The sequence below is a fragment of the Manis javanica genome, chromosome 7, assembly GCF_040802235.1.
Source record: "Manis javanica isolate MJ-LG chromosome 7, MJ_LKY, whole genome shotgun sequence".
Taxonomy (NCBI): domain Eukaryota; kingdom Metazoa; phylum Chordata; class Mammalia; order Pholidota; family Manidae; genus Manis; species Manis javanica.
Window position 1 is genome coordinate 94,197,730 of NC_133162.1, and position 20,332 is coordinate 94,218,061.

General features: G+C 36.5%; 1 protein-coding gene across 4 annotated transcripts in view; it reads left to right on the forward strand.

Annotated features, from left to right (window-relative positions):
• CLASP1 (cytoplasmic linker associated protein 1) overlaps positions 1 to 20,332 on the forward strand; it is a 310,506-nt gene that overhangs the window by 217,925 nt on the left and 72,249 nt on the right. For 2 of the 4 annotated variants that reach the window (XM_073241306.1, XM_073241303.1), the window contains exons 22-24: positions 16 to 120; positions 6,750 to 6,917; positions 19,930 to 20,033. In XM_073241306.1, coding sequence (XP_073097407.1) covers positions 16 to 120; positions 6,750 to 6,917; positions 19,930 to 20,033 — 377 coding nt within the window. Of the gene's footprint in view, positions 1 to 15; positions 121 to 1,446; positions 1,474 to 6,749; positions 6,918 to 12,363; positions 12,472 to 17,022; positions 17,086 to 19,929; positions 20,034 to 20,332 lie in introns of all 4 variants that reach the window. The other 2 variants (XM_073241304.1, XM_073241305.1) reach the window with 2 other exon arrangements.

The following is a 20,332-nucleotide window of genomic DNA, read 5'->3' on the forward strand; positions in this document are numbered from 1 at the left end:
TGCTGTATCCCGTAGGTCGGATCCGCACGAAGCGGCAGAGCTCTGGGAGTGCCACCAACGTTGCCTCTATACCTGATAATCGAGGCCGCAGTCGCGCTAAAGTGGTTTCACAGTCCCAGCGTAAGAAGTATATTTTATGCTCTCTGTTATCTTCGTCTTACTCAACAATCCATTTTATAGTTGAAAAATTCATAGTATTTCATTGACTTAAGGGGAAAGACTCATTTCTGTGACTCTGTGATACTGTGAATAATTTTCATGTTTGTTGGGTAAGTTTACAAAATGGAGATGGCAAGTTTACTTTTTCTCCTTTCCAGGCGATTTAAATTTTGTAGCATTAAACATTAAAATGTTTCTCTTCCTCTCCTCAAGCATTTCAAACTGACACATACTTGGACTGTGACCCATTTTGCTATTGATAAGGAATCCTACTGAAGTAATTTAAGCACAGTACCCAGGGAAATGACTGTTAATGTCAAGTGCTCTTCCCACTGGTCTAAGTGAATCCATTAAAAGCTCTCTCCTGAACCTGTTCTGACACTTGGAGCTTGCTCCCTTCTTGCCAGTGTGCACTCTTGCTTTGCCCAGCTGCCCTCACTTCCATTACTGCTTCTTTGTATATGTTGAGTCACTTGGTTTGTTAGCATCAGCCATGAAAGCCACCATGGGTGGAATGAATGTATTCTGATAACTCTTAGGATCCATCCCTAGTGTTTCCCTGCCCAGCTACCTGTGACTTAACAAGAGTTCCCTTCTCCTCCCTGTGCATGTAGAGCAGAGGCCAGTGTCAAGAGTTCTTCTGGGCAAGGTGTATGTGGCAGAGGAAGACTCCCCTTCTCCAGGAGCTGCCCATGTCCCCTCACCCAGCACTCTTCCACTGATGTGTGTCTGCCTCCTTTGTGGCCCCAGGACCTGTCTGGCTTGTGTAGAGTCCGCAGCCATAGCATAGGTTCACTCTCAGTATTTAGAATGCCTTTCTTAGCTCCTCCTGAATTCAGAAAGTTTTCCTTGTCCCTCTGATACTGTGGCCCTCATGTTAAGCTAAGCACGCTTATTTCCACCAGTTAAGGTGATAGTGATACACAGATGAGTAAGATACAACCTCTTCTCCCAGGTTGGTCAGAGCTAGAGAGTAGATGTGCTCCTAGAGCACAAGGCACTTGTCTTACTGTTCTCTGCATCTCCTCTGCCCAACACAGCCTGATACATTGTAGGTTCATAAGTCTTTTGTGAACAGATCTGAAATAAATGCTAATATAGTATAGTATGTATAAAATAAAAAGTACAAAAGTAGACTAGGCAGAACAAGACCTAGAAAAAGTAGTTGTTTGCTAATGTGTTTGTGAACAAGGATATTGGTGTTGTGTTGCATGCTGACCTTCTGTATTGTGTTACGGTCTTTTAATCCATTTTTTGTCTGTCCTTTGGTCTGCTCTCATAATCAAGGATCCAGATCTGCTAATCCCGCTGGTGGTAAGCATTTCTCTTCTTGCCTTTTTTTTTTTTTGCATTTTCCATCACCCCATATTCCTTGCACAATATTAATTTCTCTCTTTTTTTATGAGCTTAATCTTTCTGCATTTTTCTATGTGTTCAAATTCTACAGTTTGAAATGGATTTCTTTCTCCTTTTATACAGCTTAATGTTGTAAGCTCAAATTTTAAAATTAATAGGTCCTAAGGCAGGGTTTTCATAGTAATGTGTACTAGTGAATTTTACAATGAATTTCACTTTAAATTGTAGTTAAACCATTATAAAGTACTAATTTTTGTGAGTTCTTAGTGATTTGTTTGAATGTTGGAAGGGTGTATATGTGTGCGTGTGTTTAATTTCCAGGTGAGTGTTATCTCAGGTTTTTACCTCATGGTTATTTCACTCTGATATATAATGTGTATTCTATGTTTTAGAATTTTATTGCCTTCTCTATTTAAAGGAGATGATCTAAGTAAATGACTGCATTTGAATGTTTTGTTGTTTTCTTTGAGATTTTTGTCTCTAAGAAATGGTAATGGAGGTGTTTAGCCACTTAGTTATTAATAAAAATACTAACTATATTATTTGTTTGTAATTTCTAATTTTATTGCATATGTCTCAAGGAATGTGTTCTGTATAATCTCTACCTTTGTAGATTTTTGAGATTTCCTTTGAGGCTTAGTATGCAGTTGGTTTTTGTAATATTTGTAAGTGGAAAGGTAAAAGAATGTGTATTCTGTTTATTGGGATATTCATGTGTGTGTATGTGGGAGGTATTTTTATACATACCTGTATAATTTTGATTGCTTACTCTGTTAATTTCTGAGATGTATATTAGTCTTTCAAATGAAAGACTAATTATAGCCTTTTCAGTTCCTACCTTATTTTTATCATTTTCCTGTTTCTATTTCAAAGCTGTTATTTGGAGCATAAAGTTTCATGTTTATTACTAGGCCACAAAAAGAGCCTCACTAAATTCCAAAAGATTGAATGAAATCCTACCAACCAACTTTTCAGACCACAAAGGTATAAAACTAGAAATAAATTGTACAAAGAAAGCAAAAAGGCTCACAAACACATGGAGGCTTAACAACATGCTCCTAAATAATCAGTGGATCAACGACCAAATTAAAATGGAGATCCAGCAATATATGGAAAAAAATGACAACAACAACACAAAGCCCCAACTTCTGTGGGATGCAGCAAAAGCAGTCTTAAGAGGAAAGTATATAGCAATCCAGGCATATTTAAAGAAGGAAGAACAATCCCAAATGAATAGTCTAATTTCACAATTATCAAAATTGGAAAAAGAAGAACAAATGAGGCCTAAGGTCAGCAGACGGAGGGACATAATAAAGATGAGAGAATAAATAAATAAAATTGAGAAGAATAAAACAATAGAAAAAATCAATGAAACCAAGAGCTGGTTCTTCGAGAAAATAAACAAAATAGATAAGCCTCTAGCCAGACTTATTAAGAGAAAAAGAGAACCAACACACATCAACAGAATCAGAAACGAGAAAGGAAAAATCACAACTGACCCCACAGAAATACAAAGAATTATTAGAGAATACTATAAAAACCTGTATGCTTACAAGCTGGAAAACCTAGGAGAAATGGACAACTTCCTAGAAAAATAGAACCTTCCAAGACTGACCCAGAAAGAAACAGAAAATCTAAACAGACCAATTACCAGCAATGAAATTGAATCAGTAATCAAAAAACTACCCAAGAACAAAACCCCCGGGCCAGATGAATTTACCTTGGAATTTTATCAGACATACAGAGAAGACATAATACCCATTCTCCTTAAAGTTTTCCAAAAAATAGAAGAGGAGGGAATACTCCCAAACTCAGTCTATGAAGCCAACATCACCCTAATACCAAAACCAGGCAAAGACCCCACCAAAAAAGAAAACTACAGACCAATATCCCTGATGAACGCAGATGCAAAAATACTCAACAAAATATTAGCAAACTTAATTCAAAAATACGTCAAGAGGATCATACACCATGACCAAGTGGGATTCATCCCAGGGATGCAAGTATGGTACAACATTCAAAAACCCATCAACATCATCCACCACATCAACAAAAAGAAAGACTAAAACCACATAATCATCTCCATAGATGCTGAAAAAGCATTCAACAAAATTCAACATACGTTCATGACAAAAACTCTCAACAAAATGGGCATAGAGGGCAAGTACCTCAGCATAATAAAGGCCATATATGATAAACCCACAGCTAACATCATACTGAACAGCGAGAGGCTGAAAGCTTTTCCTCTGAGATCGGGAATAAGACAGGGATGCCCACTCTCCCCACTGTTATTCAATGTAGTACTGGTGGTCCTAGCCACGGCAATTAGACAAAACAAAGAAATACAAGGAATCCAGAGTGGTAAAGAAGTCAAACTGTCACTATTTGCAGATGACATATTGTACATAAAAAACCCTAAAAACTCCACTGCAAAACTGCTAGAACTAATATGGGAATTCATCAAAGTTGCAGGATACAAAATTAACACACAGAAATCTGTGGCTTTCCTATGAAAGCTACTAACAATGAACTAATAGAAAGAGAAATCAGTAAAAGAATTCCATTCACAATAGCATCAAAAAGAATAAAATACCTAGGAATAAACCTAACCAAGGAAGTGAAAGACCTGTACCCTGAAAACTACAAGACACTCTTAAGAGAAATTAAAGAGGTCACTAACAAATGGAAACTCATCCCATGGTCCTGGCTGGGAAGAATTAATATAGTCAAAATGGCCATCCTGCCCAAAGCAATACACAGCTTTGATGCAATCCCTATCAAATTACCAACAGCATTCTTCAATGAACTGAAACAAATAGTTCAAAAATTCATATGGAACCGCCAAAGACCCCGAATAGCCAAAGCAATCCTGAGAAGGAAGAATAAAGTGAGGGGGGGATCTCACTCCCCAACTTCAAGCTCTACTACAAAGCCACAGTAATCAAGACAATTTGGTAGTGGCACAAGAACAGAGCCACAGACGAGTGGAACAGAATAGAGACTCCAGACATTAACGCAAACATATGGCCAATCAATATACGATAAAGGAGCCATGGACATACAATGGGGAAATGACAGTCTCTTCAACAGATGGTGCTGGCAAAACTAAACAGCTACATGTAAGAGAATGAAACTGCATCACTGTCTAAACCCATACACAAAAGTAAATTCGAAATGGATCAAAGACCTGAATGTAAGTAATGAAACCATAAAACTCTTAGAAAAAAACAGGCAAAAATCTCATGGACATAAACATGAGTGACTTCTTTATGAACATATCTCCCCGGGCAAGGGAAACAAAAGCTAAAATGAACAAATGGGACTATATCAAGCTAAAAAGCTTCTGTACAGCAAAGGACACCATCAATAGAACAAAAAGGTATCCTACAGTATAGGAGAATATATTCATAAATGACATCTCATAAAGGATTGACATCCAAAATATATAAAGAGCTCACACACCTCAACAAACAAAAAGCAAATAATCCAATTGAAAAATGGGCAGAGGAGCTGAATAGACAGTTCTCTAAAGAAGCAATCCAGATGGCCAACAGGCACATGAAAAGATGCTCCACATCGCTAATCATTAGAGAAATGCATATTTAAACCACAATGAGATATCACCTCACACCAGTAAGGATCACCATCATCGAAAGACAAACAACAACAAATGTTGGCAAGGTTGTGGAGAAAAGGGGAACCCTCTTACTCTGCTGGTGGGAATGTAAATTAGTTTAACCATTGTGGAAAGCAGTATGGAGGTTCCTCAGAATGCTCAAAATAGAAATACCGTTTGACCCAGGAATTCCACTTCTAGGAATTTACCCTAAGAATGCAGAACTCCAGTTTGAAAAAGACAGATGCACCCCTGTGTTTATCGCTGCACTATTTACAATAGCCAAGATATGGAAGCAACCTAAATGTCCATCAGTAGATGAATGGATAAAGAAGAGGTGGTACATATACACAATGGAATATTACTCAGCCTAAGAAGAAAACGAATCCTACCATTTGCAACAACATGTATGGAGCTAGAGGGCATTATGCTCAGTGAAATAAGCCAGGCGGAGAAAGAAAAATACCAAATGATTTCACTCATATGTGGAGTATAAGAACAAAGGAGAACTGAAGGAACAAAACAGCAGCAGAATCACAGAACCCAAGAAGGGACTAACAGTTACCAAAGGGAAAGGGACTGGGGAGAATGGGAGGGAAGAGAAGGATAAGGGCGGGGAAGAAGAAAGGGGGCATTATGATTAGCATGTATAATGTGGGGGGTGAGGGAAAGGGGAGGGCTGTGCAACACACAGAAGACAAGTAGTGATTCTGCATCTTACTACGCTGATGGACAGTGACTGTATGGGGCTTGCGGGGGGGGACTTGGTGAAGGGGAGAGCCTAGTAAACATAATGTTCTTCATGTAATTGTAGGTTAATGATAACAAAATTAAAAAAATTAAAAAAAAATTTGAAAAGTTTCATGTTTATATCTTTATGGACAATTCTCATCAATATGAAATATCTTTCATCTTTTTTTAATGCTCTGTTTTATTCTGTTGTTTTCTAAGCATATTGTTTGTCTCTTTTAAACAACATACAGTTGAATTTCATAATCTTTTAAAGCCAATCCAAGAATCTTTTAGTAGATGAATTTAATTCAGCCACATTTATTATGCTTACTGAAATGATTGAGCTTCCTACCATCTTATTTTATGATTATTTACCTTAGTTCTAGTTATTTCATTCCCTTGCCCCCTTTTTCTTCCATTTGGTAGATTAATAGAGTTTTCTTGGATCCATTTTCTTCCACTAATGTTTAATAAGTTTCTGTTATATTTCTACTTTTCCAGCAGTTATACTTAAAATTTTAACATATCAACTCTTACAGAATAAAAAAGAACAATAAATAAATACCTTTTTGATTATTTGTAGAAATTTGCTGTGGAATGGGGAAGCTGTTTGTACTCAGCCTGCTCTTTGAATCAGAAATTTTGCAGTCATTTTTGTAGACGTCCACCAGTAATTCTTCTATGAAATAAATATTCTTTTATAACAATTTGTTGTTCTTTTATGCTCCTATGTTTTTGAAAAATTAGAACTTCCACCAACTAAAGAGCTATTTTTATAGAATATTCTCTTAGTGTTTGATCCAAACTAATGTGTAAACTGGCTTCTGAAATTAATTTATTCCCTGATTTACATCCATTGTTCAAATTTGTTTTGCTTCATTTTTAGCTGGCAGCCGGTCAAGTTCCCCAGGGAAATTGTTGGGAAGTGGTTACAGTGGCCTGACTGGGGGTTCTTCAAGAGGCCCACCTGTGACACCCTCTTCCGAAAAGCGAAGCAAGATTCCCAGGAGTCAGGGATGTAGCCGAGAAACAAGTCCAAACCGTATAGGATTAGGTAAGGATTCTCAAAGATTGTGAAATACCATTCCTAACTTGATAATAATTTTAATTATCATGTAATGACTTTGTTTAATGTAGGAAATAGAGATCCATTTTTGAACTGAGGGTGTCACCTTGCCTGTTTTAAAAAAAAAAAAGACATTTCAATTTGTGCTTTTTATAGATTATGGCATGTTCAGGTTTCAGTTATAACTAGAAAATATGTGGGGTTTACCATTCAAATTGATGGAAAAGGATTGTATCATTGTGGACCTTGTGTTTCAGAGTCATTTTGTGAAACGTTAGAATTGGGGGTATGGACATGATTTTTTGTCTTCACTATAAGAAGCAATGTCTTTAAAAGAAAAGCAGTGTTGCTTTCATTTTTCTTTTACTGATAAGCTAAGCACTGTGTAGCCGTTACCCTATAAAAATTTTCAAAATCAATTTGTTGGGTACACTTCGATTTTGATCTTCTCTAACCTTATGGTTAAAGAATATATGTAGTTACTTTTGAAATAATATTGTTCAAACATGAAACTAGAAATAGATTAAAACCAAATATGTAATATTTTTGTGTTGTAATATTTAGTTTGTTCATAATAGTGTGTAGATTTATATGATTTACTCTCAGCAGATTGAAGACCTTGTACTCTATTGAAGTCTGATTTGTATGCTACCTTTTAATATTAGTTAGAAGTCTTTTGTAATATATTATGAAAAAATCTATGTTCATCTTCCAATATTTGTACGTACTTTGTAGGGGAAAAAAAAATCTGCAAATGTGAAGTCCTAGAATAGGTCTTGTTTTGATTAAGTACGAGGTGAATTCAATTGGCAGGTGGGGAGATAAGAAAGGTGTTCTAGGGCACAGAGAAACATGTACAGAAGCAGTCTGACTGGAGAGAGCATAATGTGCTCTGGGAACCACATGCAATAAATTTGGCTACAGCAAAGGCAGTTTGTCAGGGTGGGAGACAAGGGCAGATGGTCTGGAAGGCTCCACCTCAGAAAGGTCCTTGAAGGCCACCAGAATTAGAAGAAAGCAGGGGCAGATACTTAAGTAGAATGGGTAGGATATGGTTGACTACCATTTCCAAAGCAAATGAGAGATGTCATCAAGCAGTGGTGATTGTTAATTCTACATAAGGGCAACTTTCCGTTGGCATTGCTAGCATGGTCCCCTGGCTGACAAGTTAGTTGGAATAGTACTAACAAGTAATGTAGATATGGTCAGAGAAAATACCATGAACTGAAATATTTAAATTTCACATTTGATGCTGTAACATATGTATGTTTGGATCTGGTTTTGCTTGGAAAATGCATGTGATTTCAAACCCTGGTGTGAGATTTCAGCTGCCCTTTTTCCATAGGTAATTGTTTAAGTTTATAGGATGTTACTTGGCAAGCCAGATGAGTGTCATACTTTTAAAAATTCATTTCTTCTTTGGGATTTTACTTTTTAAATTTGCATTTTTACCTTCTTGAAATGGGGAAATAAACTAACTTTAGTAATCTAATATGACTCTAGGCCCTGGTATTCCATGGTCTTAACTACGAAGTTTGTGTTATGAATAGTTGAAAGACAACATTTAAGTAAGCTTTTAAAAGAAGGACTATGAACCATAATGTTGGTAAGAACTAAATAGGAGCCAGTTCCCTTGCAAAAAGTTCTTTTGAAACATCATTTTGAGGAAAGTTATTTCCTTGATCCTCATTTAGAGGAATAAAGCTTTGAGGTCATATATACAGTTCTGATTAAAGAAGATATTTAAATTTCTACCCACGGTGGGAATACACACATATACAGAGAGATAAAGATAAATGCATGAATAAAAAGTACCTTTATACTTCTTGTAGTACAGAAAGTCCATTTTATAGTAATAGATTTTATATTTCTGTGACCGTTTTGTTTATGCTGGGTATAATGCTGTGTACTTAGCATTTGGCTTATTGCGTAGCAACTTGAAATATAAATATTCTAAAAAGAGGAGAGTATCTTTCAAGAATATTTTCTATAATCTCTAAGCAATCATAGCTACCTTAGACTTGGAATTTGTATTAAGAGTTAATTCTAGTTATCTATGAATTGTTGCAAAATACCTTTTTTTGCTTGAAATAATTTCTTAACTAAATTTTCCTTTCTCACCTGTGATAAAAATGATGCCAAAGCTTTTCTTCTTTTGCATTTAAGGTTTCTTAAGCAAAACAGGATGCAATTCCTGTTGGATAACCAGGGAACAAAGTAAAACCCTGCCGTTCTCTTTTTTCTTGGCAATTTATTCCTTCCTAAACTGTTCAGTCAACTAGAATAATATATTCATAAGTCGTTTCATTTTTGTTTCATCCTACTTCTGACAAGTAAGAAGTCACATAGGTAGCTGACACCTACAGCAGTTATGTTTGGGGGTTTGCCTTTGGTCTTCTTCCTCCATTCATCTGTTGAAAATCTATAAAAATATTTGGCTTCTTGAAGCTTACATTCTATGGATATGCATTCAAAATGTTTCAAGTTAAAATTTTTTGAAAGAATTAAAAATTAATAATAACCAATTCAGCTGTTGAATTAGACTACTATATGTAAGACAAAACCATGAAAATATAAAATTAGACATTTCATATCTCTAACTTTTGGTAGTATTCATTAATTCCTTTTTTTTTCTGCTTTTGGTATGAGTTTTGATAGGAGCCATCCATAAAAGTCAAAAGTCAGAATTACCTTTAAAATATTAGAGCATAGTGTTTCTCAAGAATCAAAAACCAATGAGCTGATTTTTCAAGGATTTCTAGCATTTCATATGTAAGCATGACCCCGAAACTAAGAATAGTGCCTTTTGAAAGTTCAAAGGGCAAGTATGTTTTTACCATCTCTTCCTCCTCTGCTATACCTTTTCCTCCATAACATTCTCACATACAGCGTTCAGTTTTGTTACTGAGTTGATTTGGTATATTGACCACTTCATTGACTAGTCTTTGTAAAAACCATTTGTTTGTATACTTATTTTAAATCTTTGTATTGGTCTTTCAAAGTAGTGTTTAAAGTAAGTGGGTGTTTTTCCTCTTGATTTTAAGTTAGTCAACATTTGGTCTGTTGTTATCACCAGTAGGTATACTTTAATGAGGTTTGGAGCAACTATAAGCATATTTTTACAAAATTATAAACAGAATTCTTTTTCTACATGTCACCATTAGTCTATGTTCAAGAAACCAGTGATCAAATAAAAGTTGAGTTTACTTCATGTTAGAATGTCTTCCCTCTTGTGATAGTTACTGAATAAAGTCTGTCTTTAATACTTAAAAAAAAGTCAGTGATCACAGATGGGTGAATGAACTTTCAGTAAAATACTAGGAGGGTAAACCTTATTAAGGACTATGCATATTGTTATTTCGGAGCATATCTACTTATCTCTTTCTCTGCTCTTCATTGTCTTTACAAAGTGTGTTCAGCCTGGGGAGACGGCAAAAACTTCCCATTGCTATAGCATGCATATTTAACTGACCACTGGATGAAAATTCAGAAGTAATCAGTCAAGACTATAAGAAAATGCTCAACTACATGTGCACATTATGTGAAAAACTACTAAGACTGTTTTTATTACTTTTTGATTATTTGTTTTGGAGTGGGCAGTGGAATTAGACAAGATTTTCATGTATGCCTTTCAGCAGGGAATTGAAGTACTTTTGTATGTACCCTTCTCATTTAAATGGTGGGACCATTTCTTCTAACCTTACTGAGGGAGGCTGAGAACCAGAGCTTAAGTGGCTGGACCAGTGGGTTAGCATGGATTGGAAGAAGTCATTCCAATAATTAGATGTGGTATTGCTCCTCCAGGATAAGCAGTATTGCTTTGTTGGTTCTAGGCAACTTCTCGTATATTCGTTGGGTCAATAGATGCTCTGGTTTTTTAAGAATTTAATTTACACCTCCTGCTTTTGCCTTTATTTATGAGCTCTTCAGAGAGTGATCTTCTCTCTGCTTCTTTGAGTGAAAACTCAGTACCCATGTCACTATGACAAAAAAAAGGCGAATTTAGGAACTACTGAAGAAAGCCAAATGAAGCCCTGTTTTGACTATTGCTCAGGCCACATCTCTCTATGTGTGGCCTTCCTTTGCTTGCTAGTGCAGACCTAAGCATTTGGACGATACTTAACATACCTTTAGGGTCTAATTCGACCCTAGCCCTGAGCAGAAACCACAATAAGAAGGTGGTTTGGATTTTCACTTCTATATTCTTCTTTTTCAGGGGTCTTCATTGTTCTGGTTGGTAATACATTCTTGTTATAGTTCGGCCATACAGTAAATCTACCTTTCCTCAGAAATAATACGCTCTGCTCATTACAATGTAGTAAACATGGCTGTTTTTACACCAGTGAATCAGGTTTATTTTTTCCAAAATTTTTGAGAAACACATTTCTTTCCAGTGCAGAATTATTAGTAGATCCTCTCAAGATGGAAACATTTGTTATCATATCAGCTTTTATGTAGGTGGTTGCAGGCATTCAATATACAACAGTTGTTTCTGAGTATTTTGTTAATACTGTATTTCAAGTTAAATTGAAAAACAAGGGTATCACAGTCTTTTCTAAGCCTTACAGCCAAGTTATTTTAGATTTTAGGCTATTCGTATGACTGTGTCTTCTTGGTGTTTTACAACGGGAATATAATGAATTACCCAGAGATAATCATCAAGCTGTTCTTACATCAGTGGAGGGATCTTTTAACATAAGTACCAGGATTATTAGTCCATATACTTGTGTCAGGCTGGGGAAGTGAAGGGGCTTGAGTAGGGACCACAGGTAAATCTTTTTGGATTTTCATGGGAAGAGAGGAGATTAAAAGTTAGGACCAGTAAATACAGGGATAGCAGTTGCTACTCTTCATATCTGTTGGTTTAGATTATTAATGTGTTTGAAGCATCTGCACAGTTACCACAGTGGGCAGCTTCTCTACCTGTGTCAGTCCTTATGACTTCTCTTTGTAAAGAAGGCCAGGCTAGGAGAAGTGCACCCTCCTCCTTTCCATTAGGTAAGTTCATGGATTCCATTTTTAAATCCAAATTAAGTTGTCTAAGGACTCAGTGTGGATGAAAATGGCATTGGTCTTTTATCCTCTTGTTGAGAAATTTGCTAAAGCCATAAAGCTGATCAGTTCCACTAGGCTTCTGATGTTGTATTTTCTAATGCTCTTTAGAAAACTTTCGTTCATTTCTCACATTTAGGTGTTATTTCACCTACACACCAAAGTTCACAACTTTCTGAGGCATGAGCATAAACGAGTCCTACTCTCCTACTGTTGGCTTGTCAGTCAGGTAGATGGCAGCCTGGACAGGTCCTCAGCCACCAGAACTCCCAGCGTGAACAATGTCATGATTACATTAACAGAATGTGACTGACGTTTGTGAGTTTTTCTGCCTTCATTAAACTTGTTCACCTTCTCTGAAACCCCTCATGCTGCACACTAGCACGGAACAGCCGTATCCCTCGACCCAGCATGAGTCAGGGGTGCAGCCGCAACACCAGCCGTGAGAGCAGCCGTGATACAAGCCCTGCTCGGGGCTTCCCTCCACTTGGTGAGTACACGTAGGCGCTGACTCTTGGAGCACACATGTCCTTTCCCTGCTCCAAGTGCTTGTCCGACACATTGCTAGGTGGAATGACCTACTTTCCCTCCTCTACTGTCCTGTGACCCTTCTTTCTTTCCTCTCCCTTTGTCATCCCCCTCTGCATGCTTGAACTTTGGCAATTTCCAGTTTTCTATATAAGAGGAAAAAAGCACCACTTCACTCTGTACTATTGTCATTTATGACCACTTGCTACCTACCAGATAAGCCCATCTGTGGTAGTTTCCACCATCAGGTTAAACTCAGATAAAGTTAATTACTTGAAAGTAGAGTTAATCCAAAATTTATTCTCTGCCATTGAATTTCTGCAATTTCTACAATTTGATTTTAGTTTTATCAGAGGTCAGGTCATACGTGATTTAATTAAGAGAAAGAAAACAAGTAAAATGATAATGTATATGAAACAAAATGTGCTCAGTTTAGGGGTGTTGACCTTAATCTAAAAAGTAGCATGAATGAAGATATTACCATGTTTTGTTAAATAAGTCATTTCAAAGCTTTCTTTAAAGCAGTCTAAAAATAGTGATAAACTGCTTCGGTATACAGCACAGTGCAAAACTTTATGCTGTCTTGTTTTTCACATATTTTCATTCTTCCTGAGCTCAATAAGCCATTTAATGTCTATGACCTAATGCCATTCCAGGACAGAAAAATTACAGCATTTGGTCACCATGAGGTGTAGTAAATACTATATCTCATGTCACCAGCCAGGTGACAACTGGGGCTATACACCCCACACTCCCCCTCAGCTTTTCTTACAGCCAAAATTTGTATTTTAACAGTTTTGGGGATTCAGGAAAAATATATCCTTTATAGAATACTTACCTATCCTTTTTGGTTTAAATACTCTAAAATGGACATTATAGCTTTTTACCTAGGGCAAATCATTAACCCCCAAACATGTACTTTCACAAAAAAGAAACATCTTGTGTTCAGTAACTGTGCTTTTGTTCTTTGGCATATTAAGTTCTATACAGCTGTATATTTGCCTCTTGATAAGCTTAGCAGGTAGAAATCATTCTGTATGACTAGGCCTAGGTGTAGGTCTGAGGTTATCTTCCAGGAGCATGGTCTACAGCAGTCTATTATTTTGACTCTTAAATGTGTAACTGGTACCTTCAAATACAAAAGTATCACTGCACAAGATAGATGTTAGATCAAAAGCATAAGCTCTTAATTTTGCCTCTTTTTCCTCCTAATACCAATGTACTTCTTGCCCACATCTTTCTCTCTCAGTCATTATCAATAATCAAAACCTAGATCTATTTTTTTATGACTCATTGTCCTTCATGAAGTTCTGAGGAATAGTAGGTAAACAGCTGCCAAAGCCCTGCTGAATGAGCTACTTGACTGATGAGCACGGAAACCTCTCTGGTACCTGTCAGCTGGTCCACAGCAATCTAAATCATTTGACCAGAATTCTCAGTAAATCAAGGGCAGTAATAATGATTGTTTTCTGAATGAACTGGTGATTTTTTCTTTGAAGTAAGGCTTTGTATCAATGCATCCTTGCTCACTATTTGACTTACCAAATGACCTATTCCATAAGTGAACGATTTAATCTGTTGATTGGTTATTTTGTCTCTTAGAGGCAATTTGGTGTTTTTATTTCATTTTATTTTATATACCAGTAGTTCTGTTGTCATCCATGGAAGCAGCCTTTGTAATACAGCATGTGGTCTGTGGAGCTGGCAAAGTGTGCTGAATCTTGAGGTCCTAATTGAAGCCTGAATAGTTGAGTGATCTGGTCTGTTTTTTGCTTCCTTCGGTGAAATGGACCTACTTATGTGCCTTGGTGGCAACTCAGAATGTTGAAATGTTAGTTGCTACCACAAAGGCAGATGTGGATACAGATATTTTCCTTCCTAACAAACTTCAACAGCACATCTTCTGCTGTAGTCAGGGCAATAGTTAACATCTGCATTTTTATACCATGCCCTTTTATCCCTCCTTGGGTTAAGTCTGTCTGGAAAGCTGTTATCCAGTGAGAACAGCAGCAGTGTTCACATGTACACCACACCATTCTGAGCAGCCAGTAGGCGTAACCCCTTGTGGCTCTGTTAGCCCTCTGGGACAGGACTCTCAGTATCTCTCTTTTATGGATGAGGAGACTTAGGGAGAATATATAAGCTACTTCTTCAAGGTCACATAGCCAAGTGCTGGAGTCAGGTTTTGAATCCAGGTCTGACTTCAAAGCTTGGCTGTTCTGAGGATTTAGTGTCTTTCTTTTGTTCCTCCAAAATGTTTTTAAATGCTTTCTGTGAGGCCTCTTCAGGTTAGGTACAGCGAAAGTGCTGGGCAATGTTTCTGAGTCATGATTACCAGGCCTGGGGTTAGGACCTAAGAATTCATAGGTAAGTCCCAGAATGTGTTGTTCTTGGGAGAACTTAATATGCCCTTCAGAGAATGTTAAGTGTCCTTCTTTTGCTTATTCACTTTAATAATCATTTCCTACCCCTTTTATAAATGAGTAAGGTTTTGTGTTAGTGCCCCTTTGAATGAACTTAAAATACCAACATACCAACCTTCACTTTTTAAAAAGGAATGAAAGTAATTATGTTTAAGTGAATACATACTGGTTTTAAGTTTGCATTTCTATTACAAAATAGTTCAGACCATTTTAATGGTATGAATAAATATTTATATAGTTACACTGACAACTTTTAAGTGAAATTAAGGGCACTTGGACTCAGATACAAATCAGGCTTTGACAAATCTGGCATTGATGTAAGTGAGTCTACCTTGGATCCCATTGTTGGATGTTCACTTGAGAACTTGACAGAGGATTCTTCCCTGACAGATTCACTGTAGGATATTCTGCTGAAACCAAACCAAAGGGTGACTTTATAAGGAGCCTTCAAAGCAGGTACTGCTTAAAAGCTATTTTCAGTTTAAACTACCAGGATATGATACTGATATGCTTGTTCAATCAATGAATAGTTTGCTTCAGTCTTACAAAATACTTTTGCCAACTTCCTTAAGAAAAGTGGTTATTTTATAATACCTATTTTAGAGATTGCCGGTTTATGTTTGTGCATCTTCGGTAATTTTCTTTACCTTTTACAAGCTGATAAAATTTGTCCGTATTGACCAGGTAACCTTTGCTCTTTAATGCTACATACCACAGAGATGGGTGTTTCATGAAGTGACATAACCTTAAATAAATCAATTTATATTGAAGAGTTTGAGGTTTTGATATTTTATGACTGAATGGATAGGGTTTAACGTGTGCAAGATACTGTCCTTAAGCTGTGTGGGTGAAAAGCAATACTGTTAAGTATTATTTAAACCTTTGTATTTTCTATGGTCCAGTCACTGTGTTCTTTTCAGAGTAATGAATAGAAGCATATTTTCTTTTTTTTTTTCCCTGTGGTTAAGAAAAGCCATATATTGCATGGACCTCTGTCAATAAATACATGTCTTGAACCAAGTCTGTATTTCATAATTATTTCTAAAAGTTATTCCCTCCACATGAGGATGGAGTTTGTAATATATTTCCTCAAATTAAAGAATCAATATGCTTTTTCTGCATACTTGCTCAGAGAATAATATTTAATGTCTAGATGTAAATTGGAGTTCATTCTTAACCATTACTGCAGCACCTCACTACTACTGTTTACCACTACCATTTATTCTGTGCCTGGAAGTGTTTTAAGTGCTTTATGTATGATCCCTTTTAATCCTCTTAATTTTCAAGAGGTAGTTACCATCTCAAGAGGTAGGTACCATCTTTAGCACCATTTTACAGATGAGCAAACTAAAATAGGTTTTGTTCTTTGCCCAAGATCCTACAGCTAGTTTCACTCAACCCAGAATTTGACCCCAGTTTATTACAGAGCTGGTGCTCATAACCAGAGTACTACTGCAAAGGTCTCTCCAAGAAGGTCAATTAAATTTATTACAATGAAATTTCCAACAGAACAGTTGAGTCCATTAATAATCAGATATTTCAGCAAGAAGAATTTTGACTGGGGAAAATGGCATTCCAGCTGTTGAGCCCCTTCTTGTGATTTCATTCTGTTTCTGTTCAAATAACATCACGGACTTCCCTGCTTTTGTTTTGGGTGCGTGGTTGCATATGCATCACATCCTGATGAGACATCTCGTGAGCTGAGTTAATAATCCATCCTTTTGCTGTTCTACTCTGGGATTTAATGATGCTCTGACTTCTGATGCTCTTCCTGTTGCATATTTCCATAACGGCTGATTGAGGCTTCATGGTGTGAATATAAACCTGGTGCCTGAGCTAGTGGTGCTTCAGGAACCCCCGAAGGTGTGCCTTTGTCATTCCTGTGCCTTCAATAGCTGTGAGAGAGCCGGCAGGCCACCGTGCAGTCTGGGGATCAGGACTTGCTGTCCATTCGGATCCAGCACCATTTCTTCTCGTGAGAAAGCATGGCCTTGTTGGGAGCACTCCCTGCGTTTCCTTTGGACTCTGGCATTTCCCATCTTGGTACCCTGTGTTAATCCTGTGGGTGTTGCCATTCCTTTTACCTGCAGCGTCTCGACGTCATTCCCGGTCCACTAGTGCTCTCTCCACTGCTGAATCTGTTGGGCAGTCAGGTGAACAAGTGCTAACTGCATGACTCGGCTTCTTCATAGGTTCTCTTTCATGCTCATTTTAACATTCATTTTCATCAGTGTCAGCTAGCACTTGGCATGAATGCACCTCATATTTTTTTTCCCCAATGTGCTTTTATTTTTTAAGTTGTTGAATGTGTACAGTTTTATTAATAGGCTGTGGATGCCTTACAGCCATTTGACAACACCATTTCTCCAATATTCATTTTTATGTTAAAACAGAACAAGAAAATGGGGGTGCCCCTCTTCCCCTCCTTTAATTCTCTCCCCAAGGAAAACAACCACCCCAGATAGATATAACAGAGGGTCTCTATGGAGCCTTGGGGGATGGCTGTCATCCAATAAGTCTCTGGTCTTCAATATCTTTGATCCCAATAAAATCTTGATTATTAATTCACCTGGTAGTGTCAGGTTCTTATTATTTAGAGGTACTGTTTAGTTACCAAATGTTCCAAATTATAGCATATATAATTTCATATGTATAAAAATAAAAGGATTTTCCTAAAACTTCCTTTGAAATTCTATGGAAAAATAAGATCATGATTCAGATCATCAGTCAAATCAGGCTAAAGGTAGCCTTGCAGCTGCAGACCCTGAACGAACATTCCATCTCAGCCCTGATTTAACAGTACCAGTAATCCCCTGGTTAGCCACTGGGGCAAAAAGTAAGCATACAATAATGTATCAGTGTGCCAGATTTAACTGGCATCAGTTTTTTTATCTACTAACACTCCCTAATGACTATAGAGTTTTCTAAATTAAGGCACAACCTGTTAAATTCACAGACTGTTGATGGTAACAGCTGTGACCATTCACTGAGTTAGATATTTTCTCTATTCTTATAAATGAAGCCAGCCATATATTATTATGTATATTCTGATCAATACATTCCCCTGAAGATTATGGCCAGAGGGCAGTTATAGGTAGCCATCTCTTAGAAAATGGGGCTTCACCATAATATCAGAGCACTGAGAATGTAAAACAGATTTTGGTCTGATGAAAACAAAAGCTTGTAATTTTGCTTAGATTGAGATAAGCATTTCCCCCTAAGATCTGAAATTCAAATTACCTATGCTATGTATCAGTGATTTGAAGTCACTGTGTATGGCAAAGTTGTGTGCATCTGGGAAGCACATAAAAACTGCATTGTTCTTACAGTTTTAATTTTGTGTCTGAAAAATAAGTATTATCCCTGGAGCAAGGTTGGCTGGCATGAGATCTACCTTTTATTTTTAATTTTTTTAGATTTCGTTTTATTTAAGTTTATGCTGGGTAATTTTTAAATGGCTTATAACTGAATATTACTTTCATTTTATTACTCATCCCTTGCATCTTCCCTTTTTTAATGGAAAAAACACCTTGAAAGATCATTTGTAAAACTGCACAGTAAACCCCAAATTTATACTTGTTTCATATTTCAGCTGATGAGACATAATTGCTTTGTGGTCTCCTTAGTTTATATGACAGATTAATTGACTTTTAAACATAATGGCTAAGATGACATTCAGTATGATCAAGTACATTAAAAAAGGGGATAGTATAACAAAATTTTTGTTTCTTTATAAAAATTCATGACTATAACATTTTTGATTGGTAGTATTGAAATTATTTTCCTTTCTGTGGCAGTGGAAGGTTAATGTTTTGAAATGATGTTTTATAAGTGAATAGCACTTCACCTTTTTAAAGTTCACTAGTTTTGTAGGTGATGTCTTAATACATACCTAAAATTTTAAATATATTACTTTATAGGAAAGATCAATTCATGTAAATCATACTAGCTTTCCTTTTATAGTAAATGCTTCATTATCAGAATGTGGCAGTAATGAAATTTTCCATGTCCAAACAGTGTCTTACTAACAAAGAGAAAGCATTTTTTATCTTAACATTTTTCTTCCAAAGGCTTTTTTTTATACATTAACATTTTAAACTTATAGCAGTAATCGATACATATAGGCAGTATAATTGACACTGACTTTCTCCTATTAGTTTTAATCTCAGCACTTCTTAAAGAAGACTGATCATTTGGCTTAGTGGGACTTTAAAAAGTTAGTTTTCATTTTCCATAATTATTAACATTAGAGTAGTTGTTTGAACTGCTAAAATTTGTTTTAAATTCTTTGGATTCTATCCATTTTCTTTACATGTGTAAAGACTATCGTTTAAACATCCTTTGAGTGACTAAGGAATAATTTATACTAATATTATCTGAATGATTTATGTTTTGCAGTGAAGGTGGTAGCTTATTATGGTGATTATGAAAGGATTTTTAAAAACTGATTTTTAAATAACAGACATGATGAGCAAGTACCTACAATGAATTGGGCTTAATAACAGTTAAACAGTGACACTACTGAAAATTTGCAGAGATCAATTTTAATACATTAATTTCAAATTTGAACTTTTAATTACACATTATATTAGAACTCATTTGTCAAACCATGAAGCTTGACCAAAATCAGGCCACTTGCCTCTAGATGGAATGCTAAACAGATTAAAAGACTTGACTCACAGTACAGCTCGCCACTATGATGAGTTCCCCTCTCTGGCCCGTGTCTCAAAACTTTTCAAAAACAAAATTATCATTAAAGAACCTCTGCAGTTGTCAGGATGTTTTGTGGCACAATAGTATGAAGTATAAACAACTTAACTTATGCCACTGCTAAACTCGTCAAGTACAGTTGAAACTATAAGGCATGTGTAGTTAAAATTGAGGAGAGGTTTTTTGGTGCCTCTTTCCAGGAGGAGGGAAGAGGAGGAAGCCCTTGCAAAGAACTGAGAAAATCTGAATTAAAGTGACATATCTTCTGCTTTTGTTTTCTTGAATAGATCGGTTTGGGCTTGGTCCAGCAGGAAGAGTTCCTGGTGCTGGGAGTGCCATGCGGACTCTGAGCACAAGCGCTGACCTCGAAGCTGCCGTTGCGGATGCTTTGGTAGGAGGCTCAGTGTTGTGTGTCTTTTTATTCCTCATCCACATTTTTCTCTGTCTTAACAGGAAGTTGCCTCCAAATCAGGTTACTAAAATCATCTTTGACATTTTTAAAAATTGTGTAACTATTGAGTAAATTAATATTATTGCTTTCTTAAACTTTGTGTGTAAGTAGAAGTTGGCCTTCAAAAAATATTAGCATCCAGTATTTCTTCTGTGCTCCTCAGTGCCAAGGAAGTTTTGATGACATTGGGCTTCTCTGATGTCATTGAGCTGCTTTTTTTTCTTCTTACCCATTTTTTC